The sequence below is a fragment of the Leptonotus elevatus genome, chromosome 19, assembly GCF_054856555.1.
Source record: "Leptonotus elevatus isolate MCC_2025b chromosome 19, RoL_Lele_1.0, whole genome shotgun sequence".
In the NCBI taxonomy this organism is placed as follows: domain Eukaryota; kingdom Metazoa; phylum Chordata; class Actinopteri; order Syngnathiformes; family Syngnathidae; genus Leptonotus; species Leptonotus elevatus.
The window spans coordinates 11,374,079-11,401,303 of NC_141257.1; the positions used below are offsets into that span (position 1 = coordinate 11,374,079).

Below are 27,225 nucleotides of genomic sequence, written 5' to 3' on the forward strand. Positions count from 1 at the left end.
TGAAAATTAACATCACACTGGAAAAAGAACTTAAGAGGAGCAACAGGGATGCCAAAAAGACTCATTCGTTAAGAATTCTGTGAGAAATGTACTTGTATTGCTCTACGGGATCAGTGCAGATTTAAAATATCAAATGGTAGGTGGGGCCTACATTTGCAAGGGTGGGTATACAGTTGCAACACGACATGACGTGCACAATTGTGCTCGACTCCCATCATTGAACAAGTAGAAGGCTGACATGACAGAGAGATTGCGGGTCTGCGATGACAAATGTGGACAAGGGTGTGCCGGGTCTGGTGTTTACCACAGAGAAGGGTAGTGTTTTTGTGCAAGGGCTCCCGTTGGGCTTTAGCCGTGCATGTGCGCATTGTGTGTAGCAGAGCCAGTCTAAGCCACAGAGGCCTCGGGAATCAGTTCAGTGGAGGGAAAAGCAAAACTTGCACAAAGTCTTTTTTTTTTCTTTTTTTTTTTTTGGTGGAGTCCAGCTGCATTAAAAATAGTTTGTTTCTGCATTTAATTGTCAGGTTACGGCTCAGTAGCAAACACATAGCACTTAGCTTGGTCACAGTATAGCAACTATAGTTAGTCATTGCTATAGTTGTTTTATTGCTGGATTTTATATTTTTCACAGCATATAATTTTTCTTGGGCTGCTCCAAAATATAGTGGATGAGTCATTGCAATGGAAAATGCTAACTGCTAATGTAGAAATAACTTTTCAAAAACAAACGTTTAAAAATTATTACAATATAGTTTGAAATGCAGAAATAGTTTTCATCATGTGTGGGAACATTTTGTTCACGTACAGGCGACAACAAAATGATCCACGTTCACACAGACTTGCAAAAGCGACGCTATCATAAGCATGCCAGGCCAATACTGTCGTAGGCAAATTTTGTAGGCAAACATTACGCACGTGCACACCAACTTCTGTTTTGGCTTAAAAAATGCAATGCAATACAAATGAATGTGTATCCAGACTCCTGCTCATTGTCAGCTGGGATAGACTCCAGCTAACCCTAATGACCACAAACACGATAGAAAATGGATTTTAAATGTGACGACCAGCATTTTTCAATGTTTTCAAAACTCTATAACATTTAACAGATCACAGTAAGAACGTAACGATTTAGAAAAATAACCTCAATATTCCGATATAAGTGTTTGTTTTTTAAGATCCTCTTCCCATGTTTTTCTTAAATAAACAAGCAATAAATTAATCTGTACTACAATAGACAATATCAGAAATTTTGCACATAAAAGTAGACTCAATAAAGGCAAATGAACCTTGACTTGATACTGTATGAAAGACAGTTCATTTATCTATTTTAGTTAGTTAGTAAAGGAGGAGTGAACCCCAAAATGTTCATGTATAATAATAATAATAATAAAAGTAATAATAAAAATAATAATATGCTGATCATGAACTAAACAGCAAAAAAACACCTGATTTTATCCTTCTGACAGGGCGGCAGCAAATGGCAAAATGGCCGCCCCCTGAGATGGGGGAAAACACATTATTAATCAGAATGCCGTGTTAACACTAGTAGGGCTTCATTAGAACATATTGTAAGGAAAATGTTGGGTTACAAAACACTTTGACATGCAATCTTAATAGCGTTCACGACAACGTCGCAAAATTCTGCCAAACAAGTGTGGCATAAACAGCTAATCTTAAATAGGATTATAATAATAATGATAAGTAATCCGTGGCTCTATCACGTCGGCTTTTCATGAAATAGCGATATGTAAACAAATGGACTGACTGCACTTCTTAAGCACTGGATTTATATAGAACACTATATACTGATCAGGGGTGGCAAATCCAGGTCCAGAAAGTTAAAACCCTGCCACAGTTAGGCTTTAGCCCCCAGTGCTAGCTACCTAGCTCCCTAGCTAGCTCCCATGGTGCTCATTTACCTGTTAGGGAGCTAGTTAGCTAGCATCAGGGACTAAAGCCAAACTGTGGCAGGGTTTTTACTGTCAGATGCTAGCTAGCTAGCTCCCTAGCTAGCTCCCATGGTGCTCATTTACCTGCTAGGGAGCTAACTAGATAGCGAGCACCTGAGGCTAAAGCCAAACTGTGGTAGGCTTTTTACTTGCTGGACCTGGATTTGCCACCTCTGTATACTGTATAAAATAGCATGTATTTGAATTGCTGCCTTTGCGATGCGATTATCGCATTCTGCTACATTATGATGTTGATTGTTAAGCCCTAGTAAACGGTCATAAGTCCCATTTCATGATGATGCAGCATGCTGAAAATGTCACAATACATGCTATTGTTCCACTCACTATTGAGTTTGAAAACTACTGGTCAACCATTTCTTGCCTTGACTTTAACAAAGTGGCTGATCAAAGCATCATGGGTGTGATTGACCACTTCAAATGAGCCACAGGGCTTAAACATGACGGAACATTCCGCTATTTATCGAGCTCCAGCGTTTCTCGCACGTCAGCCCTTCAGCAGACATATTAATCATATGTTGAATGCGCTTTTGGTGCCCCGAAGGGCGTTTTTCTTTTCTGAACAAATTCACTTTGGTTATCAGTTGAATGAACCCAGGTGAGCACGATGGAGGGTAAACACTACAAACTGCGATAAAGATGCGAAGAGCCATCGGCCGACAAGGGCACCCGTCAGTCAAGCAAAACACACTCACACAAAGTCTTATCAACCCATTTTCCACACACACCGGTAAAAAAGGCTTTGATGGTAGCATGGAAAATTAAACGTGCTTCCACTGACAGCGTTTTGTGCTGTAATCATGTTATTAGGGAGATTATATTAAGCCTCGGATGAGTAATTTTTCCTTGGATGTGTGCTTGCCAAGGAGCGCAATATCACCATAATGGAACTCGATTTGCGTCTCGATAAGAGCGTCACATGCAAATGAATGTTCTCCTCGGGGTTCGTTTTTGTGCATTGTTGGGAATCCAGACAAGGCTCTGTTGTTTTGCAATGACGTCTCATTATTGGACACAAGGACCAACAGTCCGGTGTTTTTGAACATTCTCTGGTGTTGCCAAATAGTACAAGTTGTTTTTGGCTGTTATGGTTCAACAATTCCTTTTAAGGTCTGCTGATGATGATGATGATGATGATTCGGAATTGATTAGTGCGGTAAGAGTTATTTTCCAAACGTATGAATGGTTCAGCAGTTCCCTTTAATGTAATGGAAGACGAGAAATGATAACATTCCTCACACCGGGGAAGCTTTAACCTCCAATTCACCTTCATTTCTCTTCTATTTTGGCTTTTTTTTTTGGGCAGTCACTTTCAGAGTCTGGCTTGAATTGGGATGGCTGAAAGCAAGGCAAGTAAAACAATAAAAAAGTCATCGTAATGAATGATTTTTATTTTGTGGGCTTTATGTTTTTATATATATATACACCGTACACTGCAGGTTTATTGGAATCAAGAGGGAATTAAACTAAACTAGTGTATCATATCATTATGGATATTATAATGGTTATTGGAGTAAAACCCAAAACCTGATCATTTCTTTCCAACTCAAAAAACGAATTCAATAAAAACATATAATTAATTGATTAATAAATAATAAAAATGTTATACATTATAAAAAATTTAAATTAAATATGCATATATATATATAATATATTTTCAAATACTTGCATATCCCAATATAGCATTTTCCCTTAAAATTGCAAAAAAAATGTATGACAATTCTTCTGAATTATAAATAAAATGTAGCCTATCATATATTATAAATAACACGGACCAGTAGGTGAATTGTGCAATTAGTGTGACAGGCTACCAGTTTGATACACACTTTTAAAATAACAAATTAACTCTTTAATCATTTATTAGAGTTGTCGGGGGAAAATTTGGTCAACACAAAAATGTATGCCGCAAAATGGGGGAAGTAATCGAGTACTGGATAGAGTAATTGAAAGGGTAATCAATTCTAAAAAGATTTGTTAATGACAGCCCTAGAAGACACTGATCTAAATTTCTCACGATAATTGGGAGACATCAATACCAATAAATCTTTTCCGTTACTAGAAAATCACAATTCCCTATCACTGGTGAGCTATTTTTCAAACAAGCCCGCGGGCTACTCATGCCGCCTAAGGGCTAACAGGTACCCGCTGGCATCAGGTTGAGGACCCCTGTTTATGGTAACCGAGCCACAAGAGCTCAACTGTATCAAGATTCTTAGCACGCCTACTGAACTGAAGCGATTTTCCTTTCACAAGCTGAGATCCATAAAAGCTTCAGGTATTGTGACTGTTGTGATTTGTATGCAAAACATTCAAAAGGATAACTTTCCATGTTTTGACTCAAAAGCACGTCCTAATTGAGTAGCAGCGATCCTTTTCTACTGCGGCTATAATAAGTTGACTTCAACTTGAGTCAGCGTAGCTCATGTCCAATTTTTGCTTTCTGATCCAACCGCCGTATTTTCTTGTTTCCTCAGAAATTTGTCATCTGGTCTGCGCGGAGCAGATCCAGATTGGCAACCGGCTATTTTCTCATTCATGTGGTGTGGAGCTTTGGTGTATAAATGCGCACTGGGGTTTGGCGCCATTATCTCCCTCTGGTTTTGATGTCGGCCCCTTGTCCTTGACTGACCCTCACGGAGGCCTCACCACGGGGCCCGCGTGAGGCTTGGAACTCCGGGCTGACCCGAAGAGGAGACGCCATTGTGCTCCGGTTTCTGGGTTTCTCGATTTCCTCTTTCTCCGCTTGAGTTGTGAAAGGTGCGTCTGTTTCACTCCACGGTGCCTCTGCGTTCCCCCCCTCCGACTCGAGCTGTGAGGTCATGGTGTTCAAAGATGGGTTGGGTTCAGAGTTCAAAGACCTCAGCCAAGCGTCTTATCTTCGCCTACCAGACGGCCTATTCATTCCTCACTTCCTGTTTGCCCCCCCCCAACCCCCCCCCCCCCCGAGAGCTTTGCTACTTGTATGGGCATTTCCTCAATTGGCTGCGTCATACCCACAGATCCAACGTGTTCAAGAGCGCCATAAAGATATATGGGACTGATCGACTCCCACGTAAATGCCAAGGAAGATTACTGATAGTGTGTCGTTCACCTCGATAAAGCTGCGTTCGGTGGAACTAATAATGGCTTGTTTGTTTGCCGCCATCGTATATTCTCCGGCCAGTCGCGAGTACGGCGATCTCAGGTGACTTATGCCTTCCTGGAGCACGCCGGCTCCTTCCAAACGCTCGCCATTGTTGCCGCGGTGATGAATCGCTGGCCCGTGAGAAGGGACCGAGGTGGGGGGGGGGATCATAAATCAGTTATAGCGGTGTGGTTTTCATACCGAGAGGACTTTGCTCCTTGAAGGTTTAGAGCAGCGCTCGTCATAAATGAGTCATAAAGCAAAATGAGGCCGGATGACAGGAAGCGCTTTGGTGGGAAAATTTGGCAACGCTAACAATGGTTTGACCTATTGGCTGTCTTGTCTGTGGGATGGCTGATGGGTCTTGCCTACCACTTTAGTCGACATATGTGGTTTTTACACATTTTAAAACGGCTTTACACAATTGTACTGTCGTTCTCCATTTGGCTTTGCGCTGATCTGTCGCCCCACAATATCCCCCTTTCCCCCTGGGAATTACGATACATCATGACGTTTACTGAGAAACTAAACGCCGCGTGTCATCTTTGAACATTCCTACGGATTGAGAAATGGCTTTGATGTAAGCGGATGAAAGATGATCCTTATTTTGAGCCTGAAGCTGAAGCTCCTCCTCAGCGAGTCGCCTGCCCGCTCGGGTGTCGTCTTTTGGTTATCTAATGGCGATGTGGCAAAGGGATTAAATCATTGCAAGAATTGTTTTGCACATTAACTCATTCACTGCCATTGATAGCTATAGACTTTTAAAAAAATTATTTGAGCTATTTCTATTAGTTAACATTTTTTTTCCATTTTTGTTAACAAGAGTATGAAAACCTAGATTTTTGGGGGGTACATTTAGAACAGATATAAAATGTGTTGATGAGTTAACTAGTGAAGTCATGCGATTAATTACGGTTACAAATGTTAATCGCCTGATGCCCCTAATTTTTAATAATCTTTTCTTTTAAACAAAAAAAGCTTTAATAATCTTTTCTTTTTCTTTTTTTTAAGAAAAGATTATTAAAAATTAGGGTCGCCAGGCGATTACAATTTTTCATCGTAATTAATCGCATGACTTCACTCACGATTAATCACAAATTTTATATCTGTCCTAATACAATCAAAAAATTCTAGGTTTTCATACTCTTGTTAACAAAAGTGGGAAAACATGTTAAACTAATAGAAATAGTTCAAATGAATTTTTGACGTCTATAGCCGTCAATGGCAGTGAATGAGTCAATAGGCAACTGCACTCCCTGCAGCAATTCCACGCTTGCCTAACAGAACTGATGTCATTGCGTCTAAAGCTTCGTCAACATCCTGATAGGAGGACGAGAGATTGTGATTGCTGGCAGTGGGAGAAATGAGATGAAGACGCGTGAATGAGGAGTTGCCCAAAGTGCGGAAGTGTCATTGTCGCCATCTTTTGGCAAGCTCTCATTAGGCTTGTAGATTTATGTCAGTAAGCTATTATGGGAGAGACCAATGAACAAGTGTGATATGATGTCTTCCTGTTCTTTTGAAACACACACACACACACACACACACACACACACACACACACACACACACACACACACCCCACACACACACACACACACACACACACACACACACACACACACACATACTGCTTCTTTATCATGAGAGATCTTTCATTACATTGATTTATAGCGTAAATCTTCAGTTAGAAGATATAACTGCACAATATGGTGTGAACTGGGATCCAATATAAGAGCTGTGTTTGGTTTTCTAGGTTTTTAGCTTCACGAGAGTCAAAATGTTGCAAATGGCTCTCAGGATTATGCGTTGCAGTTATATAAGCGCAATTAGACAATTGAGCATTATAGTCTTTATAGAGAATGGAGTTTAGCTCGTGTATTATATGGTTTTGTTTGCAAAATAAAAGGCAAAACAATTTTTTTAATTAGTTTTACTATAATTTTTTGACAGATTCAAAGAGTTCCAACTTTAAACTTTTTAGCGTATCGCTACCGCATTTTTTTTCAAAATATCACAACAAAGGGCAAAAAATTCTCCTCTGATTCAAACCATTCCAACTTTAAACTGTTCTGTTTATCACTACTTTTTTTCTCCAAATTTCAGAATAAAAGCTAAAAAAAATAATAATAATCCTCTAACGTCTACATTTTTGACTGATTCCAACTTTAAATTGTTCAGTTTATCACTACCGCAATTTTTTTTCAAAATTTCAAAATAAAAGCCAAAAATACAAATAAATATTCTCCTCTAATTCAAACTGTTCCAACTTTAAACTGTCCAGACTAACACAGCATTTATTTTCAGAATAAAATGCCAAATTAAATTTAAGTTTTCATTCAACCTCTCAGCTTTCGCATATAATTTCTCCAGAAATTGCATTCTCTGCTTATTTTTGTTGTTACTTTCTAATACCACATATAATTTCAAGTCAACAACATGAATGTCAGGTCAACTGCTTCTTGATATCATCACTACTATATTACACACTGTAAAATGTGCTGTGAGTGCAGTACATAAAATCCAAGGAGGTTTACAACAAGCTCATCATGCACTTGTTGACATTATGACGGCATCTCTCAAATAACACCGAAGCAGGTCTTAAAACGTCCTACCTGCCAAAGCCTGAGCCTGCCAATGTGCTAAGCAAACAGCAGGAGGGCCGTGACTCACTCACCGCCGCGCATAGAAGCATTAGCGGCATATTAGCTTGGCTCCTCGGGGCACCGGTCTGAACCTGATCCCGCTTTAGTCACACAGTTTGCGCTACCTCCCCCCATGAAGGAATCCTCGGAGCCTGTCACCTTAGTGCGAGCAAATGTTTGTTCGGTCACTCATGATGTCATCGCCTCGCCTCTCATTCTCGCGCTGTAAAAAAAAAAAAAAAAGTGCCACAAAACGCAGCAACCTCATTGGAGCCGGTAAATATTTACAAAGCACCAATTATGACAGTGGCCGGCCCGCCTCGGAGCAACAGCGTGCTGGGTAAACAAGAAAGAGGAGATGGGGGGGAATAAATGAGCAGTGTGCGTATGCTCTGAGGCGATGACACGTACCTGTGGAAAAGGTCACTGAAGACCTTACACAAATACGCACGCTGCCATCTGCATGTGGCAGCTGAGTCCAGATATCCTCTTATCGCCAACGCGCAGATTCAACCCGCAGGGCTGGACTGACCTTTAGCAGTCTCTCCGCCTCTTGCCGTTTACTTTTAATACAGTCTGGGATGATCAACCTTTACAATTCCAAGTATGGAAATGAAATGTACAAGCGACAGGCATCCATTTTGTCTGTGAGCTGGAGCCTATACGGGGTGCATTTTGGGTGTGATCGGTTCATCCAGCTTAAGTCATTTTGATCCAACTTGCAGCCAGTTATTCTAGGTGTGCCTCAAGGCTCTGTTATGGGCCCCCCTGCTTTTTATCATCCATCTCCTCCCTCTTGGCACCATTTTCCAAAAGTTATCTCAGCTTCCACGAGGGGTGGGAATCTGACTGTCTCACGATTTGATTCGATTCCAATTTTTGGGTTTGCTATTTGATTCGGAATCCATTTTTGATTCAAAATGAATTGACTGACAATGATTTCCGCTTCAATTTATAGATGTGCAAAGAATTGTCATGAGCTACTCCAGTGTGACTCGCTAATGCTAATTAGCGTGCTACTCGTGGCATCTTAACATTACTCATCGGCATGTGCTCTTCTTTCACTGCAAAAAAAACTTTGATTGGAATAACTTGATCGTGACTTTTTCTTCTACTCTCTAATGTGGCTACAGCTTAACTGTGTATCAGAATGCGCGGAACCACACTGCCCCTAAGTGGCCAAATCATGTACAACATGAACAGCGCCCTCAATGAAGGCACACACAAACAAGGGCAAGACAGTATAAAATAATTTAAATAAAATAGAATTTGGGACATTTAAAATCCATTCTGAATCGTACTAAATGAGAATCGATTTTTTGACACACCCCTACTATCCATCCATTTTGTCTGTGAGCTGGAGCCTAAACCATTGCACTATGGGTGTGATGGGTTCATCCATCTTAAGTCCTTTACATCTAAATTCTTAAAAAAAGGAAGAGGTCCACCGCACACAGTTAAAAATTGAGACAAAATGTATTGACTTACACCATTTCCTCTACTTTTCATCTAACTTACACCCAGTCTCTTCAGGTGTGCCTCAAGGCTCTGTTATGGGGCCCCTGCTTTTCATAATCCAACTCCTCCCCCTTGGTACCATTTACCGAAAGTTATCTCAGCATCCACGTTCCATGTTAGCATTCCATTATTGTCTTTTAAAATAACATTAAGCAAACGGTACTTGTTGCTATTTTTGTAAGATGACTGTGTCTCAGTTACATACAGCAGGAGATTGTGGGAGTCTATTTGACCGACCGTGCGTGAGAAGAGCAAAAAGCAAAAAGTCTATTTATTCCACCAGCAGTTTATTTCGGCCTCGGTGTACGTTTCAGTTGCGTGCTGCAGGTATGCTAGCAATGAACACCTTAAATCACCTCAAGCTTGTTGAAATGGTTTTGATTAGAACCATATGAACTTGACTTTGGACTCCAACGTTGAATGGCATTCCTTTCCATACTGAGCAACATACTCCTATTTTCCATTCCTCGCCGTTCCCTCTCCCCCTGACTTTTTTTTGTTGTTTCATAAATCTCTTTAACAGACCAGTCCCCTTCAACTCGCTTCTGCTTTCCCTGAAACATGAATCCCATTCTGTGCTGGCTGAGCTTTTCTTCATTATCAGAGGCACTCTTTGGCTCCTAAGGCAGCTTTGAAGACTGGATACGATGACTAAAGTCTCGTTCGCATTCGTACAATTCCTATTTTGAACCGTGCTCGTTCCGGTGAGGCGACGGTAGCAAATGGGGGTGGAAAAAGCAGTTCTGGGCCCAGAGAAGGACATTCCCAGAATTCCTCTGTCTGTCTGACGCAGCGAGGAGGTCTGCAGGGGTGGGAGGGGGCGGGGTGGTTGGGGGGATTAGGAGGTGTGGAAGGAATGATCAGCACTGACGGGAAAGAGGGCAATATATCGGATTTAAAGACAGAAAAGGAGCGAGGCAAAATTGTCAGTGGGCCAATAGAGGCCAGCGAGATGATTTTCTCTCCAAGCTGTAATCATGTCATTATGCTCAAAGCCCGTCTGCAGCACAGCGTTACATACGCATTTGGGTTGATTCATCCATAGCAGCAAAGATCTGAAAGGAAGAATGTTCACTTGAGCTCGTCTGCGTTTTTACACGCAGTAATATCGTAGTCTACCTTTTGAATGAAATCAGATGGGATATACATGACCTTGAACCGGATTAACCATATAGAAAATGGTTGAAATAGAGAAAGGCGGGTACTGTGTAGGATTATTGTTCTACATTAAAAAAATATATATTTAATTTAAAACCCCAAAAAAAGCATCCAATACTTTGATATTCATTTTCTTCTACCTTTCGTCTTCCGTTTTTATGTTTTTTTATCAATATTAGTTTAATTTTTCACACTTCATTTTTCATACATTTTTAGATTTTCTGCCTTTCTGTCAAATTTCTGACATTTTTGACAATTTTACGGACATATTATGGTCATTTTCTGCCTCTCCTTTTTTGGACATGTTATGGCTATTTTTGATTTTTTTTTCTGTCTTTTTGCTATTAATTTCTGACATTTTGTGTACAATCTTGTGGACATTTTATGGTCATTTTCAGTATTTCTTCTTTTGTTTTTGAACATTTTATAGTTATTTTTATTATGTTATTTTCTGCCTTTTTTAATTATTAAATTCTCTGATATTTTGGCATTGTCATGGACATTTTCTGGTAATTTTCTGCTTTTATTCATTTTGGAAATTTTATGGTCACTTTTTGGATGTTTTTAGGTATTTTTTTTTACTTTTCGTCTCACGTTTTCTGACAACTTCAAATTTTGGACTAACATTTTTTAAATATTTTATATTTTTTTATGTAAATCAATTCATTCAAAGAATATTTTATATAACAAAATAAAAATGTAAAATATATATATATTAACTATAATACATATAATAATGCAGACCCCTGTCCAAAGCGTTCAAATACAGTCTCGAGCTGTGGCCCAGTTCTTTAGCTCACTGTTAGCGGGCTGGGCTGCCAACCCTGAGGGTGCGAGTTTGATCCCGGCTCACCCTATAAAAAATAAATAAGTATCAAGGCTAGGCCAAGTGTCCTCTTTTGGGAAATGAAAATATGGTCACTCTACAATATGCAGACATGAACTCTCAATGCCATATCCTAAAAATATTCTGTAAAGACTTACTCATGTTGGTTGGAGTCAGTTTGTGTTTTTATCTTTTCACCCGACGGTGTTCAGCACAGCACTGACGTGATGTGACAGAGAGCGAGACGGTAATGAGGGCTGACAGCTGGCACACGGTCGGCATCCTAAACCTCCAGGTTAGCACAACACCTAATTGACGTCCTCGCGGCGGCTCGGCTGACTCATTCCAATTTCCATTACGCTGTCAGTACCTTTTATGACTTCAGTTTTCAGTCGAAAGTGTCTGATGGAGGGTTTTGAAGGGGGAAAAAAATATACTAATAACCTAAACAAGGCAGTATGTCAATCTGTCTGGCCTACCTACCTCAAATGTCGCCGCTCATGATTGTTGGGCCTTACGAGGACTTGAAAACGAGAAGCAAGCTCAACGATGAGCAATCCGGGGGAAAAAAACACACAGAAGTTTGATTGTGAGTGGCGGGAGGCGCGTTTGTCGTAAACCGGGTGTGATTTTTAGACAGCAGCTCTCAATGTTTGCTCTTCTCCCTGCTGTGATTGGACAGGTGGTGACCCCCACCAGGGTGGGACAGTCGTACACCTACAGCCCAGGCCAGCATAACCAGCAGGACCTCTATGATGTCCCACCCAGTAGATCACAAGGGGTAGGTGTCTTTTGTTGCTTTTTATATACGCACACACGCACACAATGAGCCTTCTATAAGAATAGAATCTAGTGTGAAGAAAAAGTCTATCTTTGTAGAATGTCCTTCAAACATCGTCCAATTGGGCCAAATGGCCGATTAGTTTTCCCTTAAAACGTTATCATCAAAGAAAACCGAACTTTCCGACGCTGTGAAAGTACCTTGAATGCACCATTTTGCTTGCGTAGCATTAGCAACTAGCAAGCGTATCTTATGCTGGTTATTCTGTTGTCCCTAAGCATCTTTTAAACTGGAGTTAACTGTAAAAACTAAACACACGACGATAAGAATTACATGCTCTGTATATTAATATAATACAAAACACGCTTCGTTTTTAAAACGTCGTTAGCCTAGCACTAATACTAAAAGATGATCCCATTCAAATGTTAAAAGGAAGTTAGCATCGACTTCGGGAGTGTTTTTCCTTCAAATAACGAATATTCACACACAAATACTATGGGAACAAAATTTTATGCATTAAATATGTTTTTAAATAATTGTCAGATTTTTTTTCTGCCAAAAATCGGTATCTACATCGACCTAAAAAAAATGCTTATCGGTCGGGCTTTAGTTTGGAGAGGTTCTATGACAACAAAAACTAGGGATGTTTAATACCACTTTTTTTTCCAGACTGATACCAGTAAGAGTACTCAACTCCAATAGTCACTGATACCACGTACCGATACCACTAGTACTTTTAATACATTGGATTTCCCCACCAAAGACAATGACAGATCATTTTAAAATAAGACCTATAAATCCGAATATTGCATTGTTCCTTAAAATTACATGAAATTAATTGCAATTTTCTATTCTACTCATTTGTCATGTCAAAAGAGGGTGGCCGATATCGACCTTTGTCGCGAGTATTGATACCTTGATATAAGGCCTGGAATTTGGTACTTGCATCCCTAATAAAAACAATAATTAAAACCTTACCTATATGGAAATGACATTGTTGTCATCCACATTATACTGTTTTAAGTCCATAAGTGCAATATACTGTAATTGCACATTTGTTCTTAAAAACAATTTATTTATTTTTTTCAACGCGTTTATGTGTTCCTCGTACAAACAAAAACAAGTGCTGTCTGGAAATACACAAAAATATGTCCTTGAGAAAAATAAAATAAAATGAAAAACTCATTTCAGATTGTATATGCACATCTAAGAGATATCACGATATGAAAGGCTTTTAATTGTTAGGGTTTTTCACCAACCTATTCTAATGCATAAATTCAAAAATGCAGTAAATATTCGTATGAAAAACGAAATAATCAAATGAAAAGCAGTTGCAAAAAAAAGTGAAAAATTCCTTACCTTTATTCCTGTGGTTGGCGTACACATTGGAAGTAGTTCATTGCATGCCATTGTCGAAATGTCGTTGGTCAACATTAAACCGTCATAAACTGAAGATTCCCTGTTGCATGAAGTTGAAGAAAATTCCACTTTAGAGCAAAGCAGGAAGGCAAAGACAAAAAATGCAAACAAGCTATGTGGTAGAATCAAAAACACTACATGAACAAAGTCAACGGACCAAAGAAACAAGTCAGGAAACAAAGCGGAAGAAAGCAGGGAAGCAAATGCAAGCAAACTGAGACAACGAGCTGAGGCGCACCTGGACAAGACGCCTGTAGTTGATTGGTTGGCACAAGGATCAGGCCTGACGAAAACCTAACAAGCACAAGACATAAACATTTTTAGAAGGCTAAATAGAAAATAAAATCGACTTTTGTATATGATTTTTTGCTACTAGTAAAAGCCAGGAATGTAATTGTTTATGTTCCTTTTGCAGGTGTATGATGTTCCACCTGGTCAAATGTTGGGCTCGCCGTACCCTGGCCAGCAAGGAGCTGCACGGAATCAAGATATCTACGACGTCCCCCCGTCGCAAGCGGACCTCAGGACACAAGGACAAGACGTTTATGATGTCCCTCCTTCTTCACAAGCGGTAATAAAACACTCCCAACAGACCAGATCGCACTTGATTTTCTTTCGGAAGTAATAGCGATGATTTGAAGTTATTAATACAATTCCCGCTGTTTGTCTCAATTGGCGTGGTTAAATTAATAATACGCTAAATGTCACATTTATCACATTCTTGTGGTCACGCTGAATAACAGCTTTTGCCGACAGCAGTGTTGAACTAAAGCTCCATGAGTGCGGTTAATTCTGTCTGAAGGCTCCATGGGAAAGTCAAAAACAAAACTCTTTACTTTCCACAGCTTCTACGTTTCCATTTTTTCAGGCAGGCGTCCAAACAGTTTGTTTCTTATAAGCAGAAATATGGCGGGTGTCGTCACTAATAATAGTTGAGAAGTGCATTTCAAGGCTTGTGGGAATTATTTTAGTCACACAGAAAAGAGAAGCAAAAGTTAGCAAGCTTTTACTAGCTTCTCCCGCTAGCTGCTAGTTAGCCACTTCGGCACAGGGCTATTATTATTTTTGGAATTGTCATTATAGTGAGTTTTTATTTCGTCTTGAGTTTTGCTTTTTTTTTCTTTTCTTTTTATGTTGTTAGTTTTAATTAGTATTCAGGGCGGCTCAATTATTAGTTATTTCAAAAATGCTTGTGAGAATTATTTGGCTTGCCTCCATTTTAGTCGCACAGAATGAATGTGAAAGAGACTCAAAAGTTAGCAAGCTTTTACTAGCTTCTCCCGTTAGCCGCTAGTTAGCCACTCCGACACAGGGCTATTGTAATTTTGGAATTGTCATTATAGTGAGTTTTTATTTCGTTTTGAGTTTTGCTTTTTTAAATTTAGTTAGTTTTCAGGGCGGTTATTAGTTCTTAGTTATTTCAAAAATGCTTTGTTTTAGTTTCAGTATTCGTTTTTGTTAAAAATAAAATAAAAAGTGTATTATTTGTGTGCAAGATTTAATAAGGTAAAATGAAAAAGTAACACACTTCTTACCTATCGTTGCGTCTCGGCTGAGTTAAGTGAAAAAGCAGGCGAGGCAAGCCATTGCAGTCCAACGTAAAACTGTCAGAAGCGATGTCATCTAAAGGTGCTTTTCTATTGGCTGCTGCTCAATGATGTTTTCAAAAATATTTTTAGTTATTTTGCTAGTTTTCGTGAACTGGAATAACCTTGCTCCGGCCTATGGCTTCGACTAACCCCTGCTAGCCACTCGTTAGCTGCTGCGGCAAAATCCGGCTTGCTCAGACTTTCGCCGTCCGTCCCCGGGGTTCACACAGGCTGCCAAGTCGCCGTCGCTTGTCGAGATGCTCGTTTCGCTCACGCAAAATAAGAATTGGTGTTCGACTTACGAAGTGTGGTCTCTGCTTCGAAATGCGCGCACTTCGGCTGCATTCAATGATATAGCGACTTCTAGTGGTCACTTATTACCATTGCACTATGTAAATAAAACATCTTTCAAAATTAAAGCCTACAATGACTGAAATGAAGCTGAATAGGAACTTTTCAATTGGTGGCTTGACCCGGATTCAAACAGATCACTACGCAGACCATACATTCACGGCCACAGCACGTTGCAACGTCAATTTGAATTTGATGAAGTCCTAATGTGAACGTCCTTCACCTGCAGGTCTACTCGGTGCCACCCTGCAGAGCCAACCCCGCCCAGCAGGAGGGCACCTACGATTTCCCGCAGCCTCTCAAGCAACTACAGGAGGGCATCTACGACGTGCCTCCGCCCACCCTCATCAAATCATTACAGAACGCTTCGTCCGTTTACGACTTCCCCCCCAGCATGGAGCCCGCCGCTCACCCCCAACAACAAAACAGCAACGAGGGCATCTACGACGTACCGCCGAGCGCCCTTCAGTCCGTCGGGGCGGGTTCGCCCAGCGACGTCTACGACATCCCGAGGGGCATGCAGGTGCCCCAGCGCAGGAGCTCGCCCGCCGAGCGCGACAAGGGCGTGTACGACGTCCCCGCCCAGGAATCGCGAGCCGTGGCCGAGGCCACCGACGGCGTCAACCGCCTGTCCTTCTCCAGCACGGGCAGCACGCGCAGCAGCATGTCCACGTCGTCCTCCTCGACGGGGACCAGCTCGGAGGGCCGCTTGGCGCTGGATGTGGACACGGCCGTCCAGAGGTTGTACCGTCTGCAGCAGGCTGTGGAGGTCTCGGTCGGGGCGTTGCATTCCATGGCGGCGTCCCCTCATTGGAGGACTTTTCCCTTCATGGAGCGCCACGCCAACGACGTGCGCACGGTCCTGGACCGGGTCCGAGTAGGTCTGGGGGACTTTATCGTATTCGGTAAAGGCGCCGCGGCCAACGCCACCGCCCTGTCCGACTCCGCCCTCCACAGCAAGCTGAGGAGGCAGCTGGGACGCCTGGAGGACTCGCAGCAGATCCTCCTGCAGATCTACCAAGTCTTGGAGAACAGCAGCTGGACGCCCAACGCGTTGGCCGCCTCCGCCGCCGCCGCCAAGCACCACAAGAGCGACGAGCTGGACCGCTTCGTCATGGTGTCCAGAACGGTGCCGGACGACGCCAAGCAGCTGGCCTCCACCATAGGGAACAGCGCCGAGCTGCTGTTCCGGCGGACGCACGTGGAGGGGTCCTTCTCGAGCGGGAGCACGCCCGACGACAACATGAGCCACCCGCTCACGTCGCCCTCCTCGGACAGCGACACGTACGGCGGGCAGACCAAACCCTTCCCGGTGCCGTCCAGCCAAGACAAGGACAACATGAACCACAGTGAGAAGTGTGTTAAAAGCTGGATGGAAGACTACGACTACGTACATCTGCAGGTACATTTTACAGTCGGGACAGCCCCAACATTTTGCCGGCTCTACTCTATATTTACTATAATGCCCTGCATGTGGGAAAGGAGCGCCCAAGTCACCTATACACTTTTTCGCCATGTATTGAATCCCGTAAGAAAAGGAAAACACAAACACAACAATAACAGACGTAATACCTGTTGTCTACCACCGCTCACACTCACGCCAGTCAGACGTCACACACCACCTCACCAAGCCCCGCCTCTTAAAGGCACATGCACGCACACAGGTAGTACAGTATGTATTTTCGAAAGCCCAGCCGATATGGATTTTTTTTAGGCCCATACCAACTCCAATATTTTGGAATAAAATTGTGACTAGTAATTGATTTTAAATATATATAAATAATAAAATTAATTTAGTGGAGTCAGGCAATTACAATTTTTACTCGTAATTAAATGCACGACTTCAATAGCTAAATAGCTAACTTACGATTAATCGCAAATTTATATCTGTTCTAAATATACAATAAAGTATTTTTTCTAAATGTTCATACTCGTTTCCATAAAAATGGGAAAAAAATGTTAAACTAATAGAAATATGGCTGCATCTTTTGGTCGTTGATACAGTAATGTCATAATTCTTAAAACTGAGTTAAAATTAAAAAGATGCACTGTATTGTAAAAAACGAGTGATATTGATTTGTGTTGGTCATTATTCTGCCACTAGATGGCATAATTGCATTTGTAAGACATTTTGCATTTTCTTGTCACATTAAAAGCTATCTCATCTTTAACATGAACTTGTGAAATTCTGCACATTTTTAAAATGGTAGAATACAAGTTGACCCCAGTCTCCACAAATATAATGACGTGGGGTGTTTTGTTCCTTTACACTTAAAACAATAAAGACGTTAATCAAAGGCATAACTTTTGACTGTTTTAAAATACTTTGTCCTTTAGTATTTGTTGGCAACAGAGAGAAAATTCGGCCATCGACTATCTTAGTCTTATGTACATTATTGTAAATATGTTTTTATTATTATTATTTTAAATCTGCCAATTATTCTACACATTTGATGCTGCAGTCATAAAAATACATTATTTACCCTTTTGTCGCGTGCTTGTCCTCCTCTTGCAGGGCAAAGAAGACTTTGAGCGTCAGCAGAAGGAGCTGCTGGAGAAAGAAAATATCATCAAGCAGAATCAAGCTCAGCTGGGACAGGAGCAGGTGAGCTTTTTTTTTTTTTCAAGCAACATAATTGCATCATTATTGTCTAAATATGTTGTCACTTCACTTAAAATGTACATACAGCCAAAAATATAGGCTAAAGAGTGAAGCCCCTTTTAAACCAGCAGTGAAAATCTGCAATATTTAAAGACCATACATGTTTAATAGTTTTACCCCTCCACATTAAACACATTTAAAATCATTGATTTAAAATGTACTCTCTCTCTCACTTACACGGTTCTCGCAATAAGATGCTTGACGAACTGTTTTGTTACTCTCAGCTGAAGGTTGCTGTAGAACAGACACCGAAATAAAACTCACAAATAAATAAGACTCCAAAATGTTCAACCAAAGCACGGTCACGTTGTCACAAAGAAAAGTATACAAGCATAATGCTAACATACTGTAGCCTTTCTAATGGAGATGAGCATAATTATACATTTTCAAGTAACTGAGTTCAAAACAGCAACAACACACACCAATGATTATTATCATCGATACTGACTGCAGTACAGTCAACCCATTTTTCCATTTTGTAATCAATATTTTTTTTTATGTTGTAAGATTCTCATTTTTTCCCTCTGATTTTTAATGAAAAATTTATCAATTTAATGTTTACCACCTTTTTTTTTTGTTTTTGTTTTTTGAGAATTTGGGATTTTAAAAAAAATGTAGGAAAAAAAATCTGATTTTTTTGTTGTGAATTTGGAATTTAAAAAAATTAGAAAAAATTGTTGGGATTTTTGTTGCTCAGAATTTGGGAATTAAAAAAAAGACAAATAAATTGAGATTTGTGTTGAGAATTTGGGATTTTTTAAAAATTAAGAAAAAAACATTGGGATTTTTTGTTGAGAATTTGGGATTTTAAAAAAAATGAGAAAAATTTGTTGGGATTTTTTGTTGTTGGGAATTTGGTATTTAAAAAAAATAAAAATAAAAAATAAAAAAACTGATTTCAATAGCTGTCAATGAGACAGGGACTTTTCCTATTAAATAGTGAGAGTCAATGATACATTGATATGTAAACATATGGACCGCACTTATGTTGGGGACAACAGTAATTGTGTGCAATTGGACTTTTTTTTTTTTGTTTTTTTAAATCGCTGCCATTGACAAGTATATTTGTCAATGGCATTTTTCAACGGGATAAGCGAATGACTTTTATGTCATGTTAATATCATTTGTTGCCGTTTTTCTTTTGAATTCGCTCGAGCCTTTGCATGCAGACAACTAATGTCCTTCACGCGATTCCCTCCAGATCAACCAGTTCAAGAAGCTGGAGCAGGAAGTGATCAAGCCCGTGGAGAACGACATCTCGCAGTGGATGCCTCACCAACACTCGGGCCGGACGCCCGCCTCCCACGCAGAGACGACGCCGTCCCCCTCCGCCTCGACCCGCGCGTGCGCGCGGGACCGCCAGCTGCTGGGTTTCTACTCCGAGCAGTGCGAGCAGCACTTCGTCACGCTGCTCAGCGCCGTGGACGCCTTCTTCAGCTGCGTGAGCGCCGGGCAGCCGCCCCGCATCTTCGTGGCGCACAGCAAGTTCGTCATCCTCAGCGCGCACAAACTGGTCTTCATCGGAGACACGTTGTCCCGGCAGGCCGCCGCCCCCGAGGTGGCCAACAGGGTGATGAACTCCAGCAACGTGCTGTGTGACTTGTTAAAAACGGTGGTGGCCGCCACCAAGACGGCGGCGCTCAACTACCCCAACACGGCCGGCATCCAGGAGATGGTGGACAGGGTCACGGATCTTTCACATCACGCACAACAGTTCAAAGAACAGTTGCTGCAAATGGCCAAATGGTGAAAAAAATAATAATAATCGGTTGTAAAAACTTGCTGTTGTGTAAATATTTGCTCTATTTTTGTCTAGATTGTTATATGTGGACATTTTTCATGACATTCCAGTCCTATATTATGAAGCACCTTATGTTTGTTTCACCCAATAGAGTGTTGTTGATGTGTCGTACTGCTGGATGTGTGACAGTAGATCCTAAAACGATGTTAAATATCCGTGTGTGTGCGTGTGTTGTGAGGTGGGGGTTCTCCACAGATAAAGTCAAGATTTGTTCATAACCATGACACCGTGTCTTTTGAGTTCTTTACACATTAGCACATGTTGAAAACCACAATATAATAATAACAGATTTTATTTATAATGCACTTTACATTCAAATATAAATATATATATATATATATAATAAATAATAAAATACATCTCAAAATGCACAGTACAGACAACAATAAAAGCAATGAATGAGTTTTATGTCATGTTAAATAAAAATAATAATAATTAAAAAAAAAAAAAGGAACAAAAATCAAATATAAACCAAAACATCCATGAACCTTGATTGGTTGTTACCTGAGCAACTGTGATGATGTCATTTTTCAGTCAACAGGAAGTGGCAAAATGGCCGCCCCCTCGCTGCTTAATTCATATTCCACAAATGCAACATTAATCACAATGCTAAAGGTGCATAGAACATATTCTAAATTTTAAAAATGAATCAGTGAATATCGACCAAGACATTTTTTGGACTATCCACTTTCTATACCTGCTTATCCTTAGAATTTAGTCAAAAATACTCAAAATTAAAATTAGTGGGCTAGGGCAGGGGTGCCAAAATGATCATCAACGTCCTATAAATTTCACAAAATCATACTATTCTTGCACCCTAATGTAATTGTTATTATTTATATTTTAACAACATTTTGAATTACAAATGAAAATTCTGAGAAAATACAATCAAATACAAAGACTTGTGTTCAATTAATGTTAGGAAGGGATTTGGATTGAAATAACTGTAAAAAAAAAAAAAAAAAAGAAAGATAAAAGAATAAAAATACTAATTTTGGTACAATTTTTCCATAAGAATGAAATGAACAAATCCATTAAATAAAAAATAAAAAAGTTGACTTGATTTGCTTTAGTGGACCACAAAAAAATGATGTGCTTTTTGACACCTATGACCTGGTGAAATAACAATAAGTGGAGGTAAGGCAATTATGAAATGTTCTCATTTACCCGTTCTACCAACCTATTTGAAGAAATATGCAGACAACGTGTAAAGTTGTAAACTAATAGATGAAGAAAAGAAAAAAACAATAGTGCTTTATTCATGTTAGGTGTAGCCTACATATGGTTCATTTTTCTTCCCCGTCAAATCCTCGTCAAAGTTATTCGTAGCTTCTATTCTAAAAATAGCTGCTTATGTTCACCACTGATGGCATGATTTCTCACTAAACAGGGTGTCGCACTGTAAACTAGCGGAATAAGTCCTCAGCATTCCTGCCCAACATTGGATGTGACAGAGGCAAATGGGGACATGAAGTGTTTTGTACGTGTTCTGTGAGCTGTGAGAGAAATGTTTTCCCCCCCCCCAAAATGCCAAAAGGCATTTTGTCCGGCTGGAAGCCGCGCTCCACATCGGGTACATGCGAGGAGTACGTGTCCGACACAGAATCATCCTTTACATCTTTACTAATCCCGCAAAAGTTGTTTCATTACAGCCTCAGTGAAATGGAGTGTCTCCCCAAAGAGGGGCCACTCTATAGATAGACGGGCCTATGTGAAGAATAGCTGCCCATAATCACAGCGAGAACCCCCCCCCCCCCCCCCCCCTTCAGCTCCCAATCACAAAATCTCATTAAAGCTCTTTTCAGCCTGGCACTGCATGCCAAGCAATTTGTTTTTATTATCTAGCGCATTCCAGCTTCGCGCTCTCCGGGGAGACGAGGAGGAAAAGGAATTTGCAAATGCAATCACTTTTTAAAAGGCTTCTCCATATAACTAAATAGTAATCCGAAGATGTCAGCTCAATTGGGTTTGAGCAAAGTCTATGCGGTGCTAATCTGCTTTGCCAAGACGAGGAACGGCCTTTTGTTTAGCTAACTGCAGGGAAATAGAGATTGGCAAACATTTTCTTCATTTTCAATTACCAATATTTACTTATTAGGATGAAACTCCGACTAGCTTCCTCACATATTAATAAAAATAAATAAAAGAAAATTTCCAGCGGTAAAAATGTCATGTGGGAAGCTACAAGAAAAAAAGAAAAACATCAAGACCACCCTCCGGCCCTTATGACTACATTTATCTGCTGCCATTTAATTTTATGTGGAATATTTGACAAACATACAAATCGCAGCGCTTTCAAATGAGCCAAAACAGAAAAGAAAAACAAGTGACAACAACTTATCTATATATTAATATTAATATTTCTTCTGCTTTGCATTTTCATTAGTTAATTTTTATTTTTTTATGTTTTGACATTTGTTTTTTGTTTTAATTCAGTTAGTTTTAATTAGTTTTTAACGCCGGTGTGATTGTTTTTTAATGCTTTGTTTTAGTTTTGTTTTAATATATAGAGTATTCGTGTTCAAGATTGAAAATGAAAGTCACTATGTATTGTGTAATAAAGTACCGGTAATGTAAACTACAATTTCTGCAGTTTCTACAATGTACAGGTGTACAGTAATACCAAAATATATATATTTAAACTCAACTTGGAAAGCTCACGTATGACATTAGTAGCTATTAGATAAAGAAAAAATGTAAGGACGTTTCCACTACAATTATTAGTTAGTTTTATAAACACAAGATGTTAAACAATGTTGGTACTATAGTTTTGACTGGGCTATGTCATTCTAATGTATTAGAAGGCCAAATGCTAACAACATAGCATTATTTCCCATAATGCCACGGGGTAATGCTACAATTGCGCATGTCAAACCAATACCCCGGGGCATTATGGGAACAAACATTATGTTTTTAGCATTTAGCCTATAGCCACGATTTTGCCTACGTATTACGTTTAAACAACATAGCCCTGTTAAATTAGTTTACTCCACATCAACAGATCCACGCGGAAGCATTTGCGTTTTTTGCAGAACATGAAATAAAAATAAATGTCATATATTTTAGAAAAACATAGATGAGGGAAATTTCGAGTGTAAGGCAGAGATGCTAAACATTAAAGCTTTACCTAAAATTGCAATTTCGCATTCAGTGGATGAGTTATTGACGCACCATGCGGGTCACGTCAGTGAATCAATGGAGTTATTTTAGTCATGGTTGCTTAGAGTCAATCGACGCCAGCTTCTGTCCTTCAGCGAGTGTGCTTGAGTGAGTGTGTTTGTGTCAACAAGAGCTACAGACCAAACACCACAAACCTGGCTCGGCAAGGTGCTGCAAAAACAATGGGCTGGCGGCTGAGGCTGCATTTCGCTTGATCGTGTCGGCTTGCAGTCTCGAGAGATAGCAAACAGGTGTTGGGCTGCTGTTGAGATGCAAAGAAAATGACTGCACGTCAGCTGCTCACCTTGTCGACAAGGAGACACTGAAAATGAGTCGCAGTGTCACACACGGAGCGTGCAGCAGGAGCAAAGAGTGCGCGCACAGAGGCAGAGAAAAGCACTGGAGAGTGGATGTCATTTCCGCGGTTTACCACAATCATTTCCTGTAAAGTATTTGCAGAATCTTAAATTACAGCTTCTCAAAGACAGAAGAGCTGTCTTTTCTTAAAAAAAAAAATTTTTTTTTTAAAAAGGCCCAGCTGCAGGTTCCAGACCGCGCAGCCAAATCTGAAGGGGAGGAAAGAGGCAGCATATAACAGAGAATAGAAAAGCAAGTGGATGTTGTCTCGCAAGCTAATCAAGTAAACGTGGGCTGATGCCGACTTTTAAAATTAGCATTTTAACACATTGTGGTGATATGTTTGTAGAACGGCAAGGCACATATTTTGGGGAATAAAATTGCACCCACCACAAAACAGAAAAACGTCACATAAAATGACTGCAGGTTAATAATTACCTTCTGCCATCTAGTGGAAGAGTAGTGGAACAAGATCTTATTTTTTTTAGATTTTATTGAATGTAAAATATGTACACTTGAGTCAAACCTGGATTATGGCAAAGCAGGCTCCACCAGATTTTCTGTACAATGCTCCCATCTCGTGGTCACCATTTAAAATGCAACTTCTTTTTTTAACTACGTTGCATTATGACGTCAGATAGTAAACGTCTCGTGCTTATATTAAGGCATGTAGTTTTAAAGTATTTTTTTTAATAATTTTAAATAACTTTCATGATAAATATTTTGTATTTTTTTCCACAAATGTGAAAAAAAGTTACAATTATAAAATGATAAAATACAATAATATACAATTCAACACTTCAGCTTTACAAATGCAACGTATCATTAAATATTAAGCAGGGGTGTCTATTATATGCTTTTATCTATTGAAGGTAAGGCATTTTCAGAGTCCTTTGCACAAACATCATTGTCATGTTTTTTTTTAATTGTACGTAAACAAACATTGCAATATGTATTCCATTTAAAATAAATATAGTTGTACTTTTTTGTGCTGTCGCAAATACTACTACTGAGACAAATTGGTGTTTTGCTTTGATCTAATAAGAGTAAATTTGAGGCATTTACATGACAAACTGTTGAAAGCCAGTAAGAGAAGAACCAAACAATTGAATTATGAGGACTTTAATATAAAAAAATAATTGAAGACATTTGAGCAGAAAACAGAGCTCAGCTCATCGTGTTTGGTTTAAAGCGGCTACGCCACAGAAATGAAAATCATCATCACTTAAAAGTTGCAAGTTACAGATTAATTGTACAGTTAACCTGGAACGAAAGTAGATGACAAATATCAACAAGGCCTTGCTAGGAGTTCATTTGGCCTCAAACTACAAAAAGGGGCTGATGTGACGAAAACAATGGACGCCATATAGACTACAGTAGACGCTGGCTGGTGAGGGCAGAAAGTCCGAGGAGAGAGACGACGGTTTTGGGCGCCACAATGGCGGCCCGTCTGCAGCAGGGAGCCAACATTTGGAGCTCCGGGATGTCAGCTTGTGTCATGTGAAGCAGCATCAATCAAAACACCACACGATTTAAGTCAGTCCTTTGTAAAACGCTATTCAAGTGTACATTGTGTCTGGTTTTTTTCTTCTTAATTACGATACAGTGGAATGAAGCGCTAATTCCTGTCATCCACCGGGTCTGTCCATCAATGAACTTTCCTTTTGTTGCAATATAAGATAAAGAAGTCCACAGTTTGCCTACTTAAAAACACACCCATTTTTTTTCTAGTAATGAAGAGTTGACATCTAGTAACGGATGGCGCTGCAAATGGCTTTCAGATCCCGTCTCCAACCGAGTGTCAGTTTAGTGTAAGGTGCGTCGTCGGCGGCGATCTACAAGACGCTCTCCGGGAAGGCGACTCTTTGGCGTGCAGTCCTGGGACGGTTGCGTGCGGGGACGTTAGCGGCGCGTTCGCTCTCGCTTTCGGACGGCTGCGCTTGCGCCCGCGGGGCGACCGCGTCCCCGACAAGCTCGCGCAGGAACTTGAACTTGGACAAGAAGAGCTGCCAGACCACATACCAACCTGAGACGGACGGGGATGGACCAACAATGACATTCACATTTTCGTGTGTTAGAATATAACTCAAATTGATTAAATAAATAAATAAAATTGTGATATAAATGTTAGTTTAAACTTGAAGTGTCAACATTTGTGCATTACTATCGAGATCATTTAGGGCCAGTAAAAAAAAAAATTACCACCTCTTACCCTGTGCTGTCATTAATGTCCAACATTAAATGCTTATGCCATCTAGTGGCAGAAAAATGACCAACACAAATCAATGTCACACACTTTTTGAAGTTTATGCGTATTTTTCGCACTATAAGGTGCATCGTATTATAAGGCGCACCTTCAATGAATGGCCTATTTAAAAACGTTTTCCATATATATAAAGCGCACCGCATTATAAGGTGCATACAATAGAAGCTGCTGTAGTGGCTGGGGTTGCGTTAAGCATCCACTAGATGGAGCTTACTTAACCAATATTGATCCACATATAAGGCGCATTGGATTATAAGGCTTTTGAGAAAATTCAAGGCTTTTAGGTGCGCCTTACAGTGCGGAAAATATGGTAAATGTATGAATTATTATGCAATTATTGTATCAATTAACTAAAATATACAATATTTGTATTAGGTTAATATATTTTTCCACTTTTATGTTAATAAATAGTATGGAAAAACTGGGGATTTTTTTTTTGTACGTTGTTATTTTATTGTACATTTAGAACAGATATAAAATGTGCAAAGAATTTGCAATTAATCATAAGTTAATTATTGAAGTCATGCAATTAATTATGGTTGGAAAATGTAATAGACTGTCACCCCGATTTTAAACATTACCAGAATTACTAATAAAGGTTTATGTATGTATGCAAAGGTTTATATTAAGGTGACTGTAACATTTAAAAATATCGGTATTTGTAAATTGAGTGTGGGGTGCCTCAAGGGTCAACCTTAGGTCCAATTCTTTTTCATCTATATATGCTTCCTCTTCGGGGACATCATCCGGAGGCATGGCATCAATTTTCAGTTATGCAGAAGACACACAGCTGTACTTTACCATGTCTGCTGATGACACATAGCCAATTAATATCCTCTTAACTGTAATTTAGATATTAAACCGTGGATGGCAATGAACTTCCTACAGCTCATCTAAAAGGTTTAAATGGGATTCCATGCATGGTTCCTGGTAGTATCACATTGTGATACACCAGCACGAGATAAAAATAGACTCTTGGTAGACATCGAAACTTGCAAATGACTCATAATCCTCGTTTCAAGTGAACGCGATCGTCTAAACGTCCATTTACAATGACGCACATTGGCCTTCCCGTAAGCCATCGAGGTTATGTAAATTGGACATGAAGATAGTCGCCCGTCCAAACTTACCGCACAACATGAAGATAAGAACACAAAGCAGCGTGGCCACAATGACCAGCAATGTGAGCCCGACACTTTGCCACATGTTAGCTGGACACTCGGTCTGGCGATCAGGATCGGGGTAGCAGCTTATTTTCCAAAGGCCACCATAGAAAATAAGAGAAAAAACATACAGCAGCAGGTTAGCTTCCTCACGCCGCTAGCCGAGACGAGTGAGAGACAAAAACAAAACTGCGGCGCATCGCAAACTCACTGTGGTCTGCTAGCATGTAGCTACCTCGATTAGCTTACGCGTGAACTACAGCCGCTTTCACGCAACTTCTCGAGACCAAAATAGGCCGTAAAAGCTATCTTACAGTAAACAGGCCCAGCATATTAGGGACCGCCATATTTGAGCTACATAACTGCAGAATGTCTTCCTTTTGCTAGCTCTTTAATGAGTAATTCTGTTGAGCGTAGACTGACACTGCGGCTGCGCCAA

General features: G+C 40.1%; 2 protein-coding genes and 1 long non-coding RNA gene across 4 annotated transcripts in view; 1 reads left to right on the plus strand and 2 right to left on the minus strand.

Moving 5' to 3' along the window:
• nedd9 (neural precursor cell expressed, developmentally down-regulated 9) overlaps positions 1–20,065 on the plus strand; it is a 33,176-nt gene extending 13,111 nt beyond the window's left edge. Inside the window, exons 3-7 of the mRNA XM_086062336.1 lie at positions 11,921–12,019; positions 13,854–14,009; positions 15,608–16,780; positions 17,894–17,983; positions 19,242–20,065. Coding sequence (XP_085918462.1) covers positions 11,921–12,019; positions 13,854–14,009; positions 15,608–16,780; positions 17,894–17,983; positions 19,242–19,790 — 2,067 coding nt within the window. The 3' untranslated portion in view covers positions 19,791–20,065. The remainder of the gene's footprint in view (positions 1–11,920; positions 12,020–13,853; positions 14,010–15,607; positions 16,781–17,893; positions 17,984–19,241) is intronic.
• The window catches only part of LOC147157958 (uncharacterized), a 28,190-nt gene extending 4,863 nt beyond the window's left edge, over positions 1–23,327 (minus strand). Inside the window, exons 1-6 of the long non-coding RNA XR_015091156.1 lie at positions 23,305–23,327; positions 23,156–23,232; positions 18,218–18,274; positions 17,862–17,926; positions 13,677–13,732; positions 13,379–13,478 (exon numbers count right to left, since the gene is read on the minus strand). This is a non-coding gene — a long non-coding RNA (uncharacterized LOC147157958). The remainder of the gene's footprint in view (positions 1–13,378; positions 13,479–13,676; positions 13,733–17,861; positions 17,927–18,217; positions 18,275–23,155; positions 23,233–23,304) is intronic.
• A 1,136-nt stretch (positions 23,328–24,463) lies between these two features.
• On the minus strand, positions 24,464–27,222 carry smim13 (small integral membrane protein 13). Of its 2 annotated transcripts, none has more exons than XM_086062018.1 (3): positions 27,022–27,222; positions 26,754–26,872; positions 24,464–25,383 (listed from the first exon to the last, which is right to left on the minus strand). In XM_086062018.1, exons 2-3 carry the CDS (start codon positions 26,827–26,829, stop codon positions 25,193–25,195), a joined length of 267 nt encoding a protein of 88 aa, XP_085918144.1. In that variant the 5' UTR covers positions 26,830–26,872; positions 27,022–27,222; the 3' UTR covers positions 24,464–25,192. The 2 variants fall into 2 exon arrangements, with proteins under 2 accessions (XP_085918144.1, XP_085918143.1); XM_086062017.1 differs by having other exon boundaries at positions 26,998–27,222.
• Between the last annotated feature and the right edge of the window lie 3 nt (positions 27,223–27,225).

Coding starts and splice junctions, on each gene's coding strand:
- smim13 (XM_086062018.1), bottom strand. CDS start 26,829: ATGTGGCAAAGTGTCGGGCTCACATTGCTGGTCATTGTGGCCACGCTG. Junction 25,384..26,753: donor TCTTATCTTCATGTTGTGCG/GTAAGTTTGGAC, acceptor CGTCCGTCTCAG/GTTGGTATGTGGTCTGGCAG.